A 24169-nucleotide genomic window follows, 5' to 3' on the forward strand; every position below is an offset into this window, starting at 1 on the left:
TGGCTTGGCTCGGTTAGGGTTCGAGCCCTAAAATTGAGCATTGAGCTTGCTGCAGTCGGTCCTACTTAGCTTGTATATATTATAATCAATTATATTTATATTTTAATAATATATATATGTATATTATTGTAATGAGTATATATATATATATATGAGTTTTATATATATATATATTAATTATTGTAATTGAGTGGAGCTCAAGCTACTAGCACATGCCAGTTCCTGTCAACGAGCCACATGTACATCAAATGTACCGTATCGTCCAAGTCCCGGAGCCTAGAAAAACAGGTTCAATATGGAATCGGATCTTCCAATAAAATGAAATCAGGATCTTGGGTGGACACTCTGCTGCGGCATGTCACCATGCATGAGATCAGGCGACCCACCGTCCTCCTCCTCGTCTCCTTGGCTCTCTTCTTCTCGCTTTGTGTTACTCTTCTCCAAACCACCTTATTCTCTCGTGCGTAGTGTCTCTGTCTCTGTATCTTTCTCTGTTTTTCTCTCCGCTTCTTGATTTGATGTTGGTCGCCCGAATTCTTGGGTTTCTTCAGGAGTACGAGGATCTTACCAACTTCGTGAGAAGGATCTCCAAACGCTTGGTGATTTCCAGACGAGAATTCAGCAGTGTGTGGTCGGTTTTTATCCTTGCTTTTTTGTGTTTGGTGTTTTTTCTTCTCAGTCACCTCTGTTTTTGTAGTTTGCAATTCTGGTTTGTGGACGGTCTTCATTTGGGCGATTTTTTCTCGTAAATTTTTTGGATGGTTTCATATATATCTTTTCAAATTGGGTAATCATGATTTTTTTTTCTGGATAAAGAGTGGAACTTTTCTTGATCATATTCGGTAAGAAAGTGTAGATTTTCTTTCCGTTTCTTATCCTAGTATGCTAATACATGTTCACGGGTCTCGTCTTCAGGGTAATCTCAGGAAATGCCCACGCGATATATTTTTTTTTTTGGGGGGGAAAGCTTCAGCATATATGCTCTCTGGTTCATGTAAAATATATGAAACAAGTGAAAATATAGATCATATAGATACCACCAGTTGCTATCACTTTAATATGGTTATACGTGCCGGATATGTTCAAATTAATGTTCTCTGAAATCTCTTGTTTTCTTCTCTACGTAAGTTCACGATGGAACTTGGGGATTTTTGGAAAATTGCCACTTCGATTAATTCCTATGTAGCCGTGGAACCGTTGAGTATTTACCCATGCAAGGTGATCTCTGCTGACTTGGGTTCAATCGAAACTTGGAGAAACATGGTTCTTGCTTTCCATTATTTTGATCTCAATAATGAAGATTGAATAATACTTGGCCTATTTATTGAGCATGATGAAGCCCCAATTTCTGTCCAGGCAAGCAGAGGACTTGGATTGACGGCACACATAATTGACCACTGTAAATTGGTGTTGAAATTTCCCGAAGGTACAAATAGCACTTGGGTAAGCCGATCAATAACTTTTTTTTTTCTCTCTTATTTTGATGACTGGATTTTGTTAATTTATGGTCCGGGCATCTCTTGGCTTTGCAGTACAATGAGCAGTTCAAAACTTATGAACCACTTGAGTACCGATATGACGTATGTGAAGCCATTCTGTTGTGGGAGCAGGTAAAAATTTTTCCCGTTATTGCTAGTTTCCCTCGTTTCTGAATTGAACAAGTAACAAGGTTTTCTGGATCGCAGTACCGTAACATGACCACCATCTTGACAAGGGAGTATCTAGATGCCCGGCCTGATGGGTGGCTCGAGTATGCTGCAAAGCGTATCGCTCAGCTGTATGTAGATAATTAATTTCTTCTGCAGCTCCTCACCTTCATGTAATCAGCTTTTCAGCTTGAATATCCGTTGGTTGGCAACAGGGGTGCCAAGACATGCTACAATCGTACTCTGTGTGAAGAGCATCTTAATATGATCTTGCCATCCAAGCCGCCTTTTTATCCTCGGCAGTTTAAGACATGTGCAGTTGTTGGGAACTCGGGAGATCTTTTGAAGACGGAGTTTGGACAAGCAATTGATAGCCATGATGCTGTTATCCGAGAAAATGAAGCACCTGTGACAGAGGTAGTTTCCATTGTCGAGTGCGTGTTTATTTTGCACAAGTTTCTCTCTCTCTCTCACTCACTCTCTCTCTCTCTCATTCACTCTCTCTCTCTCTCACTCTCTCACTCTCTCTATCTCTCTCTCTCTCTTTCTTTCATGCCCATGAATCATTCATACATGCGTGAGGCCGATCAACCTTTTGGTTGCCAAGCACCAAAAATAGTGAACCTCAAAGCTGTATACCTCACAATTGTATCGCTCGCTTAATCTGAATAGGTTCTACCAATGCTATCCAAGCGATATAATTTAGTGTATTGTATATGACATATCATACTACGGTTCCCTTGAGCTTGTTTAATCGATTCTCAGGCTGGCAGAGTGGGAAATTTGTGCTCCTTCATGGTGGGCGGGTGCACCCAAATAACAAATGCAGGAACAGGGGTCCTTTTGCAGTTGCACCCTAGGAGTACCCTTTTAGCATTTTCACTGTTCTATGGTAAACCATGGAAATGTGTCCAACGGCACAGAATGTCCTCTCTGTTCTGTACATTCTTCCTCATCAAACAAGCTTTTTCAATTCCTAGGATGCTGGAGATGTTTTGATCTCCTGTTCCTGTTCTTCCCAGAATAGACACCACACCCTAGAAGCCATTGCATGCCTGTTTTCTGTGGTGTGAACAGGCTCACTGCATTTGCACATCCTGCTGAATTGACAGAATATATAATCCGGTGGATATGGAATGTCGCTAGAGCCACTTATTACAGAACCCTGCATGCTGACGAACGTGGTGTTACCTGCAGTGTCAAACAACCACATAAGGAAAATGACACAATCCTTGTTGGGGACTAGGGTGTATTATAATATAATAGGTTCCCAAAGTAGATCACACATTTTCATATTAAGTGGAGCAAATAATGAAATTACAGAGTATGTATGTGTGACTGGTGTTTGTCACATCAATGGACTAGGAGAATCAACCTGAATTGGAAGACTCAAATCGAATTGGAACTTCTGCAATTTGATGCGAAGTCCAATCCAAGTGGGCACACAATTCCTTTTTGTGATCTTACTAGTGTTTCTTTTTTTAATTTTCGGATGAGATGACTCAGTTCACAGACCTAGTCAGATAAAAGAAGGAAAGAAAGGCATGGTTTTCTATGGCTGGGCCCCCCTCCCACTAGGGAGGCTAGCTAGTGAGCGGTTCTTTCGGGCGGGAAGCAGGTGTTCCTTTTTCTTTTGTGGTTTTTGCTTTCTGATTTTTTTAATGAAAACACATGTTCCTTTTGATACATTTCATAAACAATTTTGATTCCAAGTCAGTTCACAAACTCTTTTGTGTTTTTTGCTGGTTAATTCAATTCATGAACTGAATTTGGTGACAATGGAACTTCGTACAATCACATATGATGTGTGTGTGTTTGTTTTGTATTAGCTAAAATGCATATATGTTCATCTTTCTTTGAGTTTATTTCTTTATTTACAATTGTCCTTTTGATGCACAAAACAATATGCTAACTGACCAGATCCATCTTCCTTAAGGTAGCCAAAGGAGTGCATGAAACCTGAAAAATATTTGCACAAATTATTGAACAACTTCAGGAAATTTGTTCGAATACTAAAAGATATGCTTCCAGCTGTAAAATCTTGGAACAAAGATTGAAAAAGTAAATGTAATGAAACTATATTGAAGTAAGCTAAAAATTAACGTTATCATGCATTTTTGCCAAGATTATGATAAAAAAAGTATGTTATTTTAAATGTGGGTGATATTGAGGGTTGCTGCATTCTGATATTTTATCAGCATATATCTACACAACCATGTATTTATAAAACGTTGCTGGTATTTGTCGCTGTTTTCTGTTGGGTGAATCATCTACTAGGGAAGCTTGAAGGTTGGGTTTAAGGCTTTATGTTGTTTCTCTTGCTCATGTTAGTCAATAAACATTAATCATTTCTGCACTATGGATTAGGAAATATGAGTCCAGTGCAGCTGTGGTTTACATGGTTGTCCTTTCCTTTATTTCTACATTTGACTTGTGTTTGCTCAAATGTTTTAATTGTTTCTTTTTTCACATAGATTGGAGTCATGAAGTGAAATCATATCTCATATTACAGGGACATTGGAGGTTGCCACCCTAATTATATAAACTTCTATACACCAATGCAGGCCTCCTTGCAGTAACTTTTAAATTTGATAGGTTTTATTTTCAATGCAAACAATGGACCACAAACAAAACTGGACATAGTATTCATGTTTACCTTACTCAATGTATAACTTTTGACTATTCATGGATTAATTGCAGCAATATGCCAAGCATGTTGGTTTGAAGAGGGACTTCCGCTTAGCAGCAAGGGGTGTTGCACAAAATATGGTAGCTGTTGCCAATGGTTCTGGTGAGAACACCATTTCCATGTAAAAATTTCAATATAATTGATATAAAGCTGCAAAATGCCATGTTCTCCATGCCAAGTAGTCATGTCCTAGAGAATGTCTTATTTTTTCTGTTGATCGAAGGAAAATGTGTTTCTTTTTCAATTGGAGATAAAGGAGGTCCTTTCTGCATGACTTCTTACTTGAACATTTCAAACTGAAGATATCAAAAGCCTCACTTTTTTAGATAGTTAGTAGATCCAATTTCAACGAGGAATAACTCAAGACTCATTGGTTTTTGTCCTAATTTAGGGACTTGGTCTCAAAGTACACGAACCCAAACCATCTAACTGGCTATAGCCTATATGTGTTGACTTGAAAACTCGTGCACATTTGTCCAGACATATGAACTAATACAAACACCCATGCACTGCTTCTAGTGAATAACTCCTAAAGCAAGTGGATATGGCAATGAGTATGTCTTCAGCAGGATAGTGCATAAATGGACATATTGAAACCAATGCAATACTAAAGTTTGGTCTTCAAGTAAATTGTTTGATCATGTAATTCTCATTTTGTTATTCATTTTTAAGAATTCAAATTTTATGATTTCAGCTTGATGTTTTTCGTTTAATCTTTTAACTTTCATATCACTTGAAGTACTTATACGAACTTGTATCCACTGTTATTATGTTTCTATGGACTTTTATTTAATAAAACAAACTGCTCTTTTTATAGGATTTGAACTACTTAAATATTGAGAATACTTCACATTTATGTTTTAAGAAATAAATTTAGGTGAACTTAGAGAAATTATCAATAAAACATAGAACAAGTGGGTTTAGGAACTCATGGAATGGATACTTGACAAGTTGAGATGGAAGAATAGGACAAACGGCCTGCAGTTGCATGGGGGCAGGCTGCGCGGCAGCGCAGGGTGTGGGGTGGAGGAGGAGGGGAGGGAAAGAGAAAGAAAAACATGTTGAAAGAAGGTAGAGGATGAGGGATGGATTGTGAATGGCCTTGGGCTATCCTTTTATGGAGGAAACTGGGCAGTGTTTGGTGTGTGGGCTGCATCCTATAAACAGCCAAACAACTGCCATGTACATTATATGTTCTGCTGCTGCAGAAATTTCCCAAAAATAGGTCTGTTAAAATGCATTTTTTCAAAAAAAAAAAACGAAATAAACGTGATAAATAAATTAACTGTAAAAATTAAAAAAAACGTCATTTTTTTTTTAAAAACACGTTGAAATGAAAAAAATGCAAAAAACAAGTTTTTGTGCCTTTTTCCTTTTATTCATTTTTTTCATATTTTTTTAATGTCAAACTGTTTTTTTTTTCATTTTTATTTGTTGCAACTATACTTATTTTTTTTATGTTTGTGTTATTACTTTCTCGCTTATTTATTTTCCTTTCATTTTTAGATTTTTTAATTTTTTAAAATTTAACCGTATTTTCCTGTTCTTTTCCCTTTTTTTTAACCTCGCCATATTATACCCAAGAAAAACCTTGCCGTTTAAAAACCGAGAAATTTTTTTTTTTACTATGCTATAGACTGATGTGGCCTGGCATGTGCCAGTGCTGGAAAAGGTTTGGTGGTTGTCGCTTGTCTGTGAGCAGATTTATGAGTATCAAGAGCATCTTTCCATTTTTGGATGTCGCTGCAGTGTGTTCTGCTGCAAAGTCATAACAACTTGGCAATGTCTGAGGGGTATTACGTTCTGCGGCTTGGCAAAGAACAAACTGGCGCTGGTGCAATTGCAGCTGTCATTGCAAATACCCTTGGTGGTTTGCGACTAACTGCAAGTGCTATCATGCATCACAAATGGGTTCCAGAACATCTTTCTAAAAATAGCATTGTTCGTTTCCATGTGCCACTTCAGGTAATTATTTCATTTGGAGCTTAGATTGCAAAAGCTGAAACACCATGAGCCACTGCCTAGGGATATGTGCCACATGTTGCAAAAAATTATTGCCTGATGACTTTGCAGATCCTGCTCCTATTGTTCTAGTTTTGGTTAGCTCAAGGACTTGCCTAGGACTTCTACTATCCTCAAGGGCATCATTGGAGTTTTTATAACTCCGAGATGTATTTGAGTCTAAAAGATCCATCTGAATACTCAACCATGCTCAAGAATGTGCTGTGCATCAAGTGGACATATGACTTTCAATTTCTTACAGTTACATGCATTTGTCATGTTTTATTAAATTCTTGGATGTTTCCCTTGTGTCATATGGATTTTTAGTTTTAGAAGGATTGTTAGACTTCAACAATTCAGCTTACATATTTACATTTTTTTCTGTAGCTGATGAGGTTTTTATAATTAAGAGTGTGATGCATAGGGCCTTCAAGACAATGATTGAGGTAAAAATTTAAAATTACTGCTTCTATAGTTAAGCTTTTCGGTCAGTACTTATTTGTTCATGGTTCCATGAATTTTGACTTGTTTTTATTATCCTAGTAATGGTTTGTTGTTCTCTGATTGCTCACTTGCTTATTATAGGATCTTCTGAAAGATTTATCTAAAATCATTTTTAGTTTCTTTCTTTCAGATTCTGCGGCATGTCCTAAAATTGCACTTTCTTGCTTTTCTACATTGCAGATGCTTCCAAATCCAGTATATCTTTTTCAAGGCATAGTCTTGCGTAGAGGTGCCAAAGGAACTGGAATGAAATCCATAGAACTAGCACTGTCTATGTGTGACACCGTTGACATATATGGGTTCACTGTAGATCCTGGCTATACTGAATGGTGAGTTCCTTTACATGTTTTTCATTTACTTATCTTCATCGTTTTCTGATATGTGCAATCTGTCTTATGGACTTCTGTACTTTTGTTTGTAGTGCCACTAGGTATAGTTAGTTAAATTTGAAAATGTATTCTCTTCTATAATTTAATACCTTCAATGGATATTTTTAAATTTTTGTTGTGCTCCCCTTTTCTTCTTTTGTCAGGTTATCGTTTATAATTGTATAATTGATTATACTTTATTTTCTGTTCATCACTTGAATCTCATTTTGCAACTTCATAAGCACAAGCTGTATGTTCTTTCCTACTTGAATAAATCTAGTACCAGGAGGAATTTTTAAAGCCAAAGCATTGTTATCATCATGTAAACTATCTTTTGATGGGAGCTGACATGGGTGTCAATGTTTAAGCAGTACAACGTGTCAGAGATGTAAGTGTTTGATATATATAAATATATATATATATATATATATATATATATATACTTATTTGAAGTTTCTAAAAATGTAAGGTGGTAATTTCTCTTTGCCTCATTTACATCCTTTCTGAAAAAAAAGAGTGGAAGCAGTCACCTTCTCCTCCATCACCCTGTCAAAGAAACCTTGGGCAGAGAGAGAGGAAATCTGTGTCACATGGTGGTGTCATTTAGCCTGCCACACACGTTCGCTGTGAAAGCAGCTGCTCCTTGGGCTCATCAACACTGAACGGGAGAAGAAGAAGAAGATGATGATGATGAGAAAAGGAGGAGGACGAGGAGGTTGAGGGATGAAGAAGAAGAAGAAGAAGAAAAATAAAGCAGAGGTGAAGGAGGTGGAGGAGGGACAGCTACTGGTAGAGAAAGAGAGATATTTGTACAAGGATTAGAGTTTCCTTTCTCTTTTTGGTTTTAAGCCTTTTTCATTTTCATAATTTAGAAATAAGACTATAAGTTTATACGGTTTATAAAACTTTCTCACTTTTGATAATTTACAATAAAACTTTTGAAAATTTGTGGAAAGTTCTTTCTGAAATTCACAGAAAATTTTCTTTTAAAATTGATACAAGATTTTAAAACTATATGGGAATTGAGTAAAATCTTTCCAAAAATAGGACTGGATTTTCAAGCCCCTTTCCCTTCCTATGATTCACCAATACTTGGGTGGACAAAATGGTTATGGAAAGGAAAAAAAAGAGAGAATAAACGTGTAGGTAAGGGAGAGAGAGTAAAGAGGGGGGTTCAAGAAATAAGTCCCAATAATGTATATGTAATGGTGCACCCATGTTTTTTTTTTCGAATGTCGCAGTCAGACATGCACCTTGCACATATATGACATAGGAGAAGGTGGCTGTTAGCCACCGCTAACCTTGATAAACCCTTACAAGAGAGAAACCCAAATACACATGCACGCACTCAGCTCTAATCTCCAGATTAGGGTCTCTCCTCCCAAAGGAACACCCAATATCTTCTGCGATCCCTTAATTACAGCTGCCCCACCCTTATTTGTACCTGTTCCTGGGTCAGTTTAATGGGCCTGACCCGTGACCCAGGACCCGGTCCCTAACAATGCTTCCCCCTTGAAAAACACCTTATCCTCAAGGTGTGAGCATGGAAAATGAATGCAGACGTTGAAAATTGTTTCCTTGATTTCGGCTGGACAAGGTGGTCCACCAACTGTAAGAACCTGTCTCAACAGCAATCCTGATAGTGTGAGTGCACTCTTGAAAATCTGCTTCTCAGGCTCAGAATCTTCCTCACCATTAGCACAACACAGCTCCATAGATAAATTGAAGCCAGTGGCCTGGTTCATGGAATCTTTACATGCTTTATCCAACATACGCAAAAAGTCTCGAACTATGATGAACAGCCTTAAACCTTCATCATTTGCAGCGTTTCCATGAAAATAATCTGTTGTTCCCTTCACCAGCGACAATATCCTTTTTTCCTCAGACTGCAACCATGTAATTTCATTTTCTGCATGCTCTACAAAATGTGTAAGAGTCTATGAAGTGTAATTTTTTTCTATGATTTTCTTCTATGAATTGCATCCCTGAGTCCAAAAATTTCTTTGTTTTTAGCAGCATACCACCAAATTTTGATGCTGTACTTGTTAACATGTTAGCATCAAACAGCTGCCTTTTTCGCATCTTCAAGCTCATTCCCAATCCCAGATACTACTTGTAAGCCCAAGCTTCGGAAATGATCTTCCGTCTCAAAGGGTGCATTTTCTTAATTTTCCTCAGAATTCAGGGTAGACATACTCTCACTTTCTTTTGTTGCTTTGCTTGCACGGACACCTTCAGATTGCATGATCTCTTGAACAACAAAGTGCAACAGAGTTGTTTTCCCATCTTTACATCAGCCAATTTTAATAATGTATCAAGTTTGAATCTTGAGCACTGCTACAGAAGGTCCCATCATTCATGCAGTTTCCAGATGTTTGAACAGCTCCCAGGAGTTTCCTAAAAAAACGATTGCCTTTGAGTTCTTCACAGGCTGCCTCTAAAAGTAGTAAAGGATGCTTTAATGTTAGTCATTTCCTATCCAAGAGTACACATAAAAAAACAATGCATCAAGCCGCTTAAAGGCAAAAGGTATGCCCACCGATGCCTCAAGAAACCATTCAGCAGACCCTAGCCGTGATAGTTCCCAGTATAGGTTTAGATTCTTCTTCAGAAGTTGGTTCCATCTTCAATAAGGTTTGAATTATTTCGACATTGAGTTCATCACCATGTAGTTCAATCGACAGAGAGTTCATTTTCATTTTTGCGATGAACACTCCTTGTCGTCTGAATTCTGGTACGAAGACACCAGCAAGTCCACCTATCCAGCCCTTAGCTAGTTCGTCAGCACATTTCTTGAACTCTGACATAAACCTCTCTTTAGGTGCCTCCATCCCTATGTCCTTGACAAACGAAAGTTCTGCATCTTGTAGTACAAATCTCCATAGCTGGTTGCAAGTGGTTTGAGCAGAAACATATCCAAATGCTGAAAGTGCCAAATGAGGTAATGGCCAGTGGTGCATTCTGAATATGCAATGATATAGCTCCCAGATTGCAGAGCTAACTGCACTTCCGTGATTTCCATATGACCAAGTCCAGCCAGAAAAGAAGGCAAAGCTGATTTAATAAAAACCAAGAACTTGTCTGAATCTGTGAAATCTGTTGCGAACAACTTCTGCAAACCTAATACAACTCCCTCTATGTCATGAGAAGAGTATGCACTCTTTGTGTTTGAAATCACCATCAATGTCTTGAAGAGTATGCCCTTTCTGAACTCTCGTTACACTCCTTGAAGGCATTAACAATAGCTATTGTGAATTTCAAAATCTGTGGTATATAAACTTCGTGAGTGCAGAACCTTTGACATGGTGATGACAAGGTGCTTCAGATAGTGTACAGTGGCTCTCCAAGCAGTCCAGAACCTGAAACTCTTGATAAATTTAGTTTTCCTTGGAGTCTGAGACTACTTTCCATCAATCCACAAAATGAAGTTATTGCCTGCTGTGCAAGGTGCTTCTGAAGTGCCTTTGATTGTGAATCCAATGGATAACCTTCCAATAGCAAAAGCAAGTAAGTTACCTGAGACACAGCACATCTCTTTTCACCCAACCCAAAAATGACTTCATATATTTGGATAGATGTAGATTGTGGGGCATCCATACGCAGAATACTCAACACTCGAGCCATCTTCCTTGGATAGGTAACATCATGTGCTGCTGGACTCCTACGTTCACCAATTTTAGTATCGTCGTTGGTGACTCTTTCACGCTCCTTGTTCCAAGGATCCTTGTTTGCTTCCTTCAGTGGAAGGACTGGTGCCGTCAACCCAAAAATGACTTCATATATTTGGATAAATGTAGATTGTGGGGCATCCATACGCAGAATACTCCACACTTGAGCCATCTTCCTTGGATAGCTAACATCATGTGCTGCTGGACTCCTACGCTCACCAATTTTAGTATCGTCAGTGGTGACTCTTTCGCGCTCCTTGTTCCAAGGATCCTTGTTCCAAGGATCCTTGTTTGCTTCCTTCAGTGGAAGGACTGGTGCCGTCAAGGACTCGACAAGCATTTTTTTGTTCTTAGTCAAGTATCTCTTCTGCTCCTCAAACTCCATTGCCGTCCCTTCAATACCTCCATCCTGGAACGAGTCGGCACTACCTGCCCCAATCGAGTGCTCGATGATGCTTGCTGCTGTGGCTCGACTCCAATGGGGCTTCTCAGGTTTACTGAGCCCCCTTTTTGCTTTCTAGTGTCACCATCCTTGCATCCTATGGCAGGGACGAAGGGATTGCCTGCATCAGCCCACCTTGCCGCCCCTTTTTCTCATTTAAACCCAACTTCTGCCTTTCGGTAGACATTCCAGGGTCGACGTCCTCATGGTTTCCTGCTCCCAACAAGGTTGAGTTCTGTCCATTCTCTTCCTCCACTCCTTCCTCCTGCCTGCGGTGAATCTGGTCAGCGTTCTTGGCGCATTCTTCTTTCTGCCAGTTCTGGTCAGGGTTCTTCTAATTGCCGCAATATCCTATCAATCACTTGCTGCCTCACATACCTTCCCTTCCAGTGTTAAGGCTGTTGCCAGAGCGACCTGGTGCTCTGCTGATCTCCCCTCATTTGAATGATTAGAGGATCTTACCACTCTTTTATCCTGATACGAAGATGCAACAGAAACATCAGAAAATGTATGTGTACCTTGCCTTTTGAATGTTGGCGTGAGCTTCTGTAGGTCCTCTTCTTTGCTTCTTGTAATCCCTTGCATCACGACCTCTTTACAAAGGGAATTACAGTCGCTATCGTAAAACTCGAGTTGATGGAAGACCTTCTTAACCATTTCTTCATCTTGAGAGGCCGCCGCTATATGTGCTACTTGTTCTCCGTCCTTGTATGAGGACTCTGGAACGTTCACTGTACTATTTAAAACCCTGCCAATTACTTTGTTGAGCAACTGTTCCAGCAAACCTCCAAAGACCTTTTGCTGGGCCATTATCACTCCCAATCCCTGATCCATGGATTCCAGGGGCTGCTTGATCCTCCCAACGCTCCTTTCCATCACCTCCATGTAATGGTCCATCATTTGGTGCTCTTCATCCAATTGGTTGCAGAAGGATTCAAGAGCTGTTTGATTCTCACATGAGAGATCCTTACAAGCTGGCACTTCTGGTCTGGCTAGGTTAGGAAGACGCCCAGCTCTGATACTATTGTTAGCCACTGCTAACCTTGTGTTAACACCCCAAATTTTTTCACATCAAAATTGAAGCAATGTGAAAATTTCACAAAAGAATTGTGAAAATTTGCAATTTCAAAGCCAATTTCGAATCTAAAGAACAATTAGATTCAAATCGTGAATTTAACCCGATACACGAATCCCAATGCAGGATTACAAGTCCAAATTCAATTGCAAATGTCATTTGAAATCCAAATCCAATTGCAAAATGCAAATTTTGACTTAGATCCAAGAATTGGATCTCATTCAGTCTAAAATGCTACGTGGGACCCACGTGTGGGCCCCACCTAGCCCGTGTGGTCAAGAGCCCCCCCAGGGGCCATGCCCCCTCCATGTCAAAAAAATAATAAATAAATATTTTCTCTCAAATTAATTGAAGAAAAGTCATTTTCAAGAAGAAATAAAGGAGAAACCTAAGAAAAGAGAGACATAATGTCTCTCTCTCTTCTTTAACCAGGTCCTCATTAAAGAAAAAAATCATTTTCAAGGAAGCAATTACTAGACTGGTCAAACTCACCTAACCTACTTAATCCAAGTAGGTTTGACCCGGGTGCACTCAAATGTGGTGCCAATTCCAGCTAGGTTCGGTCACCATGGGCTCAACACAGTCAAAACGTAAGTCTGTCTCATGATCCAATTAATGGACGAAAATAGACTTTGACCGAACCAAACCCACTTTGACTAAACTCAGTCAAAGTACAATTTAGCTCAATTAAGAGCTTTCTTGACCCAAATTTATCAAATTACCTCAAATAAAGTCAAACTACTTGCAAATGAGCTTTGACTTTGGTCAATTGGTCGAAATTGATCAATTTGGACAATTTTGCCCTTCTGCGGTCAACTTAAGCCTAAAATGGTTTATGAAAGGCAAATAAACATTTGAATTTGTCAAATGCATGAATCAAATACCAAATTTAAATTGAATTTCTCAAGTGAAAGTTTGATTCAGTTGAAATCCATTTTCAATCAAGTTTTGGACGAAAATACCCTTTTCGAACCAAATTTGATAAAATTTTTAAATTTTATTAAAATTTAAATTTAATTATCATAATTCAATGGCATTTGGAGCTTAGTAACTAGGTTTTAACCTTATAAGCTCGATTTGAAACAAAAAATAAATAAATAGTACAAAATAAGGGCAAAACCTTGTGCAAGGGCATTTTCGTCCAAAATTTTGGTCAAAATGGTCACCTAGGTCTGAACCCATGTTGACCAAACCTAGCTCAGCCCACCTAGCTCGTGGAAATGGGCTGAGAAATGGTCAATTAGAGCCTTTAAAGTCTATTTAACTCATTTTACAAGTCCCCAAGGTCTTAAGCAAGTTCTCAAGGTGAGTTAAGAAGGTGGTTGAACTCACCTCCTCCTCTATATAAACCTCCCCTTGGCCACCAAGGGGGGGACGAAATTTTGGAGCATTCTATCAAATTGCTGCAGCCAAGGACCTAGGAGGGAGAAGCCAAGGAAGAGAGAAGAGGTTCGTCCAAGCCCCCTTCCCCTTTTTCTCCCATTCTCTTCTTCACTTTCTTTTATTCTCCCCATTGATTTTGCTAAGTTAGGGTGCTTAAGTGAACCCTTACTTAGGATTTTCATGGTGAGAAGCCCTCTTTACCACTCCAAATTCCAGCAAGCAAGCTATTTCTTATTCTAGCTTTGCTAAGCTTGAATCCACGGTTGGATTCTTGCTTAGGATTGCTTGAGTAAGAAAACAAGTGAAGACGAAGGACAAACATCAAGACCGACCGCAAGGTAGGTGATCTTAACTCACTTCTCTTCTACTTTAGCTTATTGTTGATTTATTTTAATTCCAGCAATTCGTGGGAGGGTTTATTTTCATTTGCTTACGGCTGGGAATGATGTCCAGCTAAGGGAAACCTACGCTTCAATGTACATGTTAATGCATGCATATGTCGGTTTTTCTTAAATATGAACCCAAGTATCAAATTTTGAAATGGGCCCCAAGGCCACGTCCCTTTCAAAGGAATCAACTTAATACCATTTTGAACTCCCTACTATGAGAGAATCCCACGGTGAGAGAGTGATTTTGCTACATCACGTATGATGAAAATGCCTATAAGGGATGGATACGTTTTTATGAATGTGATCCACCATTGCATGGCGAAATGATGACGAATAAGCTTGAGTATTGTTTTATTTTCTTTCTTATTCACAGTCATTTTGATTCATGTCTTTCAATTTAATTAATCAAGGGTAGTAGGGAAGATTTGAAACAAGTTTTCAATCTTCCTACATAAAAGAACCCAGCCATGAATCATCATGATTCATGAGTCATGCGGTCCCTTGATAAAATTTCATTTTGAAAAGTAAGGTACGTATATGTATACATTGTTATATATGTACATATATGTATCTGATTTCTTGTCAAAAATTACATTCCTCCCTTAAAATCAGGTTGGAACATGTTTCCAAATCGGTTTTTAAGGAAATGGGCCATTTTTATTGATTTTCCTAGTGCAAGACTATGAATCATTTTCATTTCATTTTTACTTAATTTCAGCAAATCCATACGTAAGATGTATGTATGTTGTTGAAATCAGATCATGTTTCATAGGAATTGGTTTAAGAATGTCAAAGTTTACATATTTGAAATACCAACTATCCTAGAATCATCCAAAAGAGTTGACGATCTCATTACTATCAAATCTGGAATTTGAATCTATTTGAAAGACTTGTCATTTCCATCTAAGAAACAACATATTTATTGGAATCAATGTCGACAATTTTCAGCTATTTAAATCAACACAATGTCTGATTTTTAGCTATTTTGAGACAAAAGTGGATGTCCTCCACGTCTCCCATCCATTTCAAAGATTTAACTTGACATCATTTATATATTTTCACCATTTTGATAATTTTATGTCAAGCCTCAAGCTTATGGACTACATCTCTAATTCATGTGCTTAATCATATAATGATCACATATAGAGAAAGTCCTACATTTTAATCAATCTTCATGCATAGATTGTATGACGTGCAATACGGACTTTGAGAGATTATGGGGGAGTGAAGAATGTATGTTTCATATGAATGAATCTTGAGGAATTATGAGAGAGAGAAGAATAAATGTTCCATATAGTTTCCATTCTCGTTTCATGCATTCACTTTCACTCAAAATCAATGGCACCACATGCACATTCTCAAGAAATTAAGTGATTCAAATTTAAGTTGCAAAAAGTGACCAAGTCATATTGCAATGAGAATTTGTAAACCTCACTTAACTTCAAAAGAAAACACAAGCAATGCATTTATAATCTTTTGGCCAAAGTGCATTTGAAAAACAACATGTTTTCTAACAATTTGGAACCTATGTTCTTTCAAAAGAATGAATTCTACAAATCACATGATTTGACAAAAGAAGAGTTCAAAATCAATTTTTATCATAAGATGATCATCATCATCTAGAGTTCACAACAAAGAACTCAATTCCAAATCTTCAAAAATCCTCAAGAATTATGTGTTTCAAATAACACCAAAACAAAGGTTTTTTAAACCAACTTGAAAACCCCCAATATTCAAATTCATTTATTCAAAAAAATGAATTTCGGTTCTTGAATCCAAAACCTCAATGCATAAGCATATAGGAACGGTCGAAAGGCGGCAGGAACAAGGAGGTCGAAAGGCGGCAGGAACGGTTGGACCGCATTTCGACCTCCTTGTTCCTGCCGCCTTTAACAGGTGTAATTAGACCAAGGACTAAGGATCATTTGGATCATATATGAGTTATTGATGTAAGTCCTATATGCTTATGCATTGAGGTTTTGGATTCAAGAACCGAAATTCATTTTTTTGAATAAATGAATTTGAATATTGGGGGTTTTCAAGTTGGTTTAAAAAACCTTTGTTTTGGTGTTATTTGAAACACATAATTCTTGAGGATTTTTGAAGATTTGGAATTGAGTTCTTTGTTGTGAACTCTAGATGATGATGATCATCTTATGATAAAAATTGATTTTGAACTCTTCTTTTGTCGATTTGTAGAATTCATTCTTTTGAAAGAACATAGGTTCCAAATTGTTAGAAAACATGTTGTTTTTCAAATGCACTTTGGCCAAAAGATTATGAATGCATTGCTTGTGTTTTCTTTTGAAGTTAAGGGAGGTTTACAAATTCTCATTGCAATATGACTTGGTCACTTTTTGCAACTTAAATTTGAATCACTTAATTTCTTGAGAATGTGCATGTGGTGCCATTGATTTTGAGTGAAAGTGAATGCATGAAACGAGAATGGAAACTATATGGAACATTTATTCTTCTCTCTCTCATAATTCCTCAAGATTCATTCATATGAAACATACATTCTTCACTCCCCCATAATCTCTCAAAGTCCGTATTGCACGTCATACAATCTATGCATGAAGATTGATTAAAATGTAGGACTTTCTCTATATGTGATCATTATATGATTAAGCACATGAATTAGAGATGTAGTCCATAAGCTTGAGGCTTGACATAAAATTATCAAAATGGTGAAAATATATAAATGATGTCAAGTTAAATCTTTGAAATGGATGGGAGACGTGGAGGACATCCACTTTTGTCTCAAAATAGCTAAAAATCAGACATTGTGTTGATTTAAATAGCTGAAAATTGTCGACATTGATTCCAATAAATATGTTGTTTCTTAGATGGAAATGACAAGTCTTTCAAATAGATTCAAATTTCAGATTTGATAGTAATGAGATCGTCAACTCTTTTGGATGATTCTAGGATAGTTGGTATTTCAAATATGTAAACTTTGACATTCTTAAACCAATTCCTATGAAACATGATCTGATTTCAACAACATACATACATCTTACGTATGGATTTGCTGAAATTAAGTAAAAATGAAATGAAAATGATTCATAGTCTTGCACTAGGAAAATCAATAAAAATGGCCCATTTCCTTAAAAACCGATTTGGAAACATGTTCCAACCTGATTTTAAGGGAGGAATGTAATTTTTGACAAGAAATCAGATACATATATGTACATATATAACAATGTATACATATACGTACCTTACTTTTCAAAATGAAATTTTATCAAGGGACCGCATGACTCATGAATCATGATGATTCATGGCTGGGTTCTTTTATGTAGGAAGATTGAAAACTTGTTTCAAATCTTCCCTACTACCCTTGATTAATTAAATTGAAAGACATGAATCAAAATGACTGTGAATAAGAAAGAAAATAAAACAATACTCAAGCTTATTCGTCATCATTTCGCCATGCAATGGTGGATCACATTCATAAAAACGTATTCATCCCTTATAGGCATTTTCATCATACGTGATGTAGCAAAATCACTCTCTCACCGTGGGATTCTCTCATAGTAGGGAGTTCAAAATGGTATTAAGTTGATTCCTTTGAAAGGGACATGGCCTTGGGGCCCATTTCAAAATTTGATACTTGGGTTCATATTTAAGAAAAACCGACATATGCATGCATTAACATGTACATTGAAGCGTAGGTTTCCCTTAGCTGGACATCATTCCCAGCCGTAAGCAAATGAAAATAAACCCTCCCATGAATTGCTGGAATTAAAATAAATCAACAATAAGCTAAAGTAGAAGAGAAGTGAGTTAAGATCACTTACCTTGCGGTCGGTCTTGATGATTGTCCTTCGTCTTCACTTGTTTTCTTACTCAAGCAATCCGAAGCAAGAATCCAACCGTGGATTCAAGCTTAGCAAAGCTAGAATAAGAAATAGCTTGCTTGCTGGAATTTGGAGTGGTAAAGAGGGCTTCTCACCACGAAAATCCTAAGTATGGGTTCACTTAAGCACCCTAACTTAGCAAAATCAATGGGGAGAATAGAAGAAAGTGAAGAAGAGAATGGGAGAAAAAGGGGAAGGGGGCTTGGACGAACCTCTTCTCTCTTCCTTGGCTTCTCTCTCTTAGGTCCTTGGCTGCAGCAATTTGATAGAATGCTCCAAAATTTCGTCCCTCCCCCTTGGTGGTCAAGGGGAGGTTTATATAGAGGAGGAGGTGGGTTCAACCACCTTCTTAACTCACCTTGGGAACTTGCTTAAGACCTTGGGGACTTGTAAAATGAGTTAAATAGACTTTAAAGGCTCTAATTGACCATTTCTCAGCCCATTTCCACGAGCTAGGTGGGCTGGGCTAGGTTTGGTCAACATGGGTTCAGACCTAGGTGACCATTTTGACCAAAATTTTGGACGAAAATGCCCTTGCACAGGGTTTTGCCCTTATTTTGTACTATTTATTTATTTTTTGTTTCAAATCGAGCTTATAAGGTTAAAACCTAGTTACTAAGCTCCAAATGCCATTGAATTATGATAATTAAATTTAAATTTTAATAAAATTTAAAAATTTTATCAAATTTGGTTCGAAAAGGGTATTTTCGTCCAAAACTTGATTGAAAATGGATTTCAACTGAATCAAACTTTCACTTGAGAAATTCAATTTAAATTTGGTATTTGATTCATGCATTTGACAAATTCAAATGTTTATTTGCCTTTCATAAACCATTTTAGGTTTAAGTTGACCGCAGAAGGGCAAAATTGTCCAAATTGATCAATTTCGACCAATTGACCAAAGTCAAAGCTCATTTGCAAGTAGTTTGACTTTATTTGAGGTAATTTGATAAATTTGGGTCAAGAAAGCTCTTAATTGAGCTAAATTGTACTTTGACTGAGTTTAGTCAAAGTGGGTTTGGTTCGGTCAAAGTCTATTTTCGTCCATTAATTAGATCATGAGACAGACTTACGTTTTGACTGTGTTGAGCCCATGGTGACCGAACCTAGCTGGAATTGGCACCACATTTGAGTGCACCCGGGTCAAACCTACTTGGATTAAGTAGGTTAGGTGAGTTTGACCAGTCTAGTAATTGCTTCCTTGAAAATGATTTTTTTCTTTAAGGAGGACCTGGTTAAAGAAGAGAGAGAGACATTATGTCTCTCTTTTCTTAGGTTTCTCCTTTATTTCTTCTTGAAAATGACTTTTCTTCAATTAATTTGAGAGAAAATATTTATTTATTATTTTTTTGACATGGAGGGGGCATGGCCCCTGGGGGGGCTCTTGACCACACGGGCTAGGTGGGGCCCACACGTGGGTCCCACGTAGCATTTTAGACCTAAGTCAAAATTTGCATTTTGCAATTGGATTTGGATTTCAAATGACATTTGCAATTGAATTTGGACTTGTAATCCTGCATTGGGATTCGTGTATCGGGTTAAATTCACGATTTGAATCTAATTGTTCTTTAGATTCGAAATTGGCTTTGAAATTGCAAATTTTCACAATTCTTTTTTGAAATTTTCACATTGCTTCAATTTTGATGTGGAAAAATTTGGGGTGTTGACACCTTGATAAACCCTTACAAGAGGGAAACCCAAATACACACACACACGCACTCAGTGCTAATCTCTCCTCCCAAAGGAATACCCGATATCTTCTGCGATCCCCTAATTACAGCTGTCCAACCGTTATTTATACCTGTTCTTGGGTCAGTCAAATGAGCTTGACCCATGACCTAGAACCCTGTCCCTAACAGTGGCACATAGTCCTCTCCTCATCCTTCTTTTTTTGGAGAAGGGAGAGGAAGAGATTCTTTTCTTATTTGACAAGAGAGGAACACATAGTTTTAAAGGGTGCAGACTTAGCTTCCAAAAAGAAAATCCCAAGAGACGTGTATATTTTTCTGGAGACTGTATTTCAAAAAGCATGTACCTGTGCATGTCAGTGTCAGGCTCGGTCTCAAGAATGTCCAAGAGTGACATTTCATGGTTTTGCAAGTATCCATGTAGGTAGTGTAGCATGTGAAGATCATTCTCAGCGGGTAGTGGTTATGAAAATTTTCCATCTACATCGGTTTGTCATGTAAGAAGTGGTAGAGGCACAATTAAGGTTGATCTTGGTTTTGAAGAGTTTGGAAAGTCAAATGAGTCTAATGAATTTAGGTAGCAATTCTTGTTGACATTTTCTTGGATATTTCCAATAAACCCCCAAAAATAGGTAAAAATAGCATAAATGAAAAGCTAAAATAAGGATATAAAAAATGTACTATATCAGTTAAAATTTGCAATTAAACACTAATTTGTATGACAAACAAAATTAACAATTAAAAAATAAGTGACATGTAATCTTTATATCAAACTTATAGGTTCAAAGTGGTAGGCTGATTGGAACCTTTTTCCATCAAAGGAAAATACATTTAGATGGTATGTACTGCCATCCACCAAGTAAACAACGAAAAGTTTGCACATTGAGATGATGATTCTAAAATAGTTCATACAGGTGTTAGGTCAGATCAACTATCCGATGGCAATTCAAGCTTTCTTTCCAACTGAATCATGTAACTGCAGAAGCTTTCATTACCATTCCATTTATGTCACTTGCTTTTGTTATCTCAAGACCGGATTTGAAGCAGGCAATGGAAGTGATGGAGGCCATTACTTGATGCAGTATCAAAACGAAAGTATCTTGAATGCCTGCTCCACTCTTGTTCAAGCTTCAAGTCCTGTCATCTTCCCTGTTGTTGTAAAAATAACTGCTTATAATAGCATAATGGTGTTAATATGATAGAATAGTACTGCATCTATCTTTACAGAACTCAAAACATCACAAAGATTTGCTACTTTGGGCAGTTACCATATGTATAGAACCTGCAGTAATGTGTTATTTCAGATGCACTGCACGAGTGCACGTATCATCTTATTGGCTTATTCGGCAAGTCAGTTTCCTTTATTTCCATGGGAAGAGTGTGACTATCTGGATAACTTTGTTTTTTTTCCCACACAGGACACGGTACTTTTCCTCTCCTAGGAAGGGGCATAATCCATTGCAAGGGAGGGCTTATTACCAATTGCTGGAGTGCCTTGGCGTATTTCTCTCTCTCTCTCTTTCTCTCTCTCATATAAGGGAAAATTTTCATACATATGTATTTGATTTCCCTCATGATTATTCATTAGAATCTTATATTACAAAGATACGTTAATTTCTTGAAAAAATATGATCAAATAAAAGGAAATAAGCTACATTTTCTTTAGCATTATGCCATTATCAGACATCTCTAAGAGTTTTGACATTTAATTAGTAATTACATATTTTTATAAACATAACGTATAGTCAATAGTGTATACAATCATATAAACAACAGAAGTATACAAAAAATGAACTTGAAATGTATTTTGCAATGATAAATTCTATCCTCATTTGATGTTAAAAGAGAGAGAGAGGGAGAGAGTTAATCAGGAAAGAAAGGGTAGGCTATTCAGTAGTGAAGAGAGAGATATAAAAGTTAGTTGATTAGCTTCCTAATGTATTATCAAAATACGCCTTTTTTTGTTAAAACTTAAAAGTTTTCTTAAATGCCATGTGTTAGCTGTAATGACAAAGTTGCAGTTATAAAATATTAACTCAGTTACAACATCTAAGAAATTGTCCTCTCGTTTTGAAAAAGTTATAAAAGCAATTCCAGTGGCCAATGCTTTACCCCTCATCCAGTTCTAGTAAGTAGTGTATATTTGGATATATAGGGGACCTAGACCAGGCATTCTTATAATAAATTGTCTTCAAAATTTTAACTTTATCAATGGCTGTATAATGTCAAAAAGTCAAGCAACGAAAGGTCATGAAAATCCAAAGTCTAGATAAGATTTTATAAGCTGAAAAAGCTATAACTTTTGGTCTTCAAACTTACAGGAAAGCACATTGAAGTTTTAGTTCTTATAATGTGATTTTTTCTAAGGTATTATACTTTTTTTTGCATACCTTTCCCTGAAGTTTTAGAAGAAATGTTTTTCAATATCTTGAGATGCTTGCTTATATCCTCAGAATAATTTTCCTGGTTGTTCGTATAATGCCGTCTGCTTTATCATTTAGTAGTTTTTGCTTTGCTAAAGAGATCACCTTTTTTTATTTTTGTCCCACATCTTTTCCCCAACTTTTTGAATTATTTCTTTTTCAATCACTTGAATGGTCGACTTATATGCTAAGGACAATGTTCTTGGATGTTCTATATAGAGAGCACTAACAGGATTATGTGAACAGGTAATAAGAATCCATTCTCCTTTGAGGGCTGCAAGGGACCAAAATTGCTCTGACATACCCAACAGAGATGTGATAAGGCATGCTCATACGGCTGCACTTCGACTCAAGAGAGCTCAGGATGGTCAGCCAGAAGGTTTGGGACAGTTTGGCAGATGTAAGGTATGGGGCATGGTAGGCTCAGATGCAGGTCCGGTTTCTGGGGCACCTGACATGAACTTAACACGGAAAAATTCAAATTATATGAAGTGGGAAGTCATGCCATTTGAAAAGCTAAGGAAAGAAGCCCAGGAACATTATATTGAGATGGAAGGTGTTTCACTGTACAAGATGGATGGCAACAGGTTGGATGAACTTGTCTGTGTGAAACATGACATAAGGTCAAGGCTCAGTTCACATTAAGCAGATAAGAATCTGGGTACAAGAATATATTTTGCACAATAACTGTGTATCTGTTCATTAAGATAGAGAAAGCCAAATTTTTTCCAAGAGATAGTTCCATCGAAGGAATTTGAGAAATATAAAGTGATGCCATGCCATCTGTAAATTCTCTCCACTCGTTTGTATATCATGGTGATCTCCCCAAGTGCCAACTGCTTCTCTGTAATTGTGAAATTTTTCATGTTATCTTCTTTTGCTGATTCAATCCGTGTGTCATCGTTAGGTAATGTTTTGCAGTTCAGTTGAATTTGTTGTCTTATGACAGCTGTACTTTCAATGTTTTCTGTGGATTCTTCAGTGTGTGAGATGCCATGGTAGGGTCTTTTAGGCACAAGGACATAAATCTGCTTCAAGTTGATTAGCTTGCCCTCTTCTTCATTGGGACCGATGGGCCTGTTGATGTCCTATATCCACCATCCATCATGGTGGATTAAGGGCAGATTCATATCTTTCTCTAGAAAACAGATTTTGGGGATCTCATGTCCTGCAAAAAACCATTGAAATATCACCATTCTTTGTGTGTAGTATACACTTTATTTGTGTTGACGATGAGGGAGTTTTTTGAATATTAAAGAACTTGACAGTTCTTTAATTACTTTCAATATTTTTTCTGGTTTATATTGTAATTATACTTTGTGCCCTAGTTTTCCTTAAGTAAGGGTTAGGGTGAGTAATTGATATCTTGTTTTCTTCTCCAACAACACGGTATCAAAGCAGGCAGCGTGACTCCTGCAGGCAGTCGCGACCGTCCGACTTCTGGCGACCTTCTCTTCTCCGGCAACATGTCCTCCTCTTCTTCTCCTCTTCCTCTCTTCTTTATGTTCTGGTCGGCGGCCATCAGCAAGGAGCGTTGTGTGAAGGAGTCTGTTCACGCTTAGAAATATGCTTGAATAAACTCCAGTCATGGATATCAACAAAAAGATTGGCGCAGCTGTGTGGGAGTCTATGTCGTTTAACATCTTATGGACTGACGTCGTTCTATGATCAATCAAGTGGACTGTTGAGTGATTAGGCCAATATACTGAAGCTGAAATCTGTTGAGTGATTTTATCCTTTCTACGAACTAGTTGTTCCCCTTTAGAAACTATTACAGTTAGTGGATACTATTTTGTTGTGTTTGACTGTCTTGGATACATCTCTAGATATCTGCTGGTCTCCCTTTATTGCTAACACATAGTGGTGGTTCAGCAGTCTACTTAAAATGTGGAGATTTTTTTTTTTTTTTGATCTACACTATGGAGCATAAGGATACTACAGCTGATACGTAAGGGGAGTATAAAATGTTAGGGAATCTTTTTTCATTTGGGTCTACTGTGAAGCTAGACGGTTCAAACTATGAGATCTGGTCC

General features: G+C 37.5%; 1 protein-coding gene across 1 annotated transcript; it reads left to right on the top strand.

Annotated features, from left to right (window-relative positions):
- Positions 1 to 344: 344 nt before the first annotated feature.
- On the top strand, positions 345 to 23025 carry LOC116245830 (sialyltransferase-like protein 5). The gene is made up of 11 exons (XM_031617400.2): positions 345 to 460; positions 552 to 631; positions 1357 to 1443; positions 1533 to 1610; positions 1686 to 1777; positions 1862 to 2063; positions 4347 to 4437; positions 6724 to 6782; positions 7021 to 7169; positions 21132 to 21213; positions 22383 to 23025. Exons 1-11 carry the CDS (start codon positions 364 to 366, stop codon positions 22779 to 22781), a joined length of 1416 nt encoding a protein of 471 aa, XP_031473260.1. The 5' UTR covers positions 345 to 363; the 3' UTR covers positions 22782 to 23025.
- Positions 23026 to 24169: the final 1144 nt, after the last annotated feature.

This window comes from Nymphaea colorata, chromosome 1 (assembly GCF_008831285.2).
Source record: "Nymphaea colorata isolate Beijing-Zhang1983 chromosome 1, ASM883128v2, whole genome shotgun sequence".
NCBI classification, from domain to species: domain Eukaryota; kingdom Viridiplantae; phylum Streptophyta; class Magnoliopsida; order Nymphaeales; family Nymphaeaceae; genus Nymphaea; species Nymphaea colorata.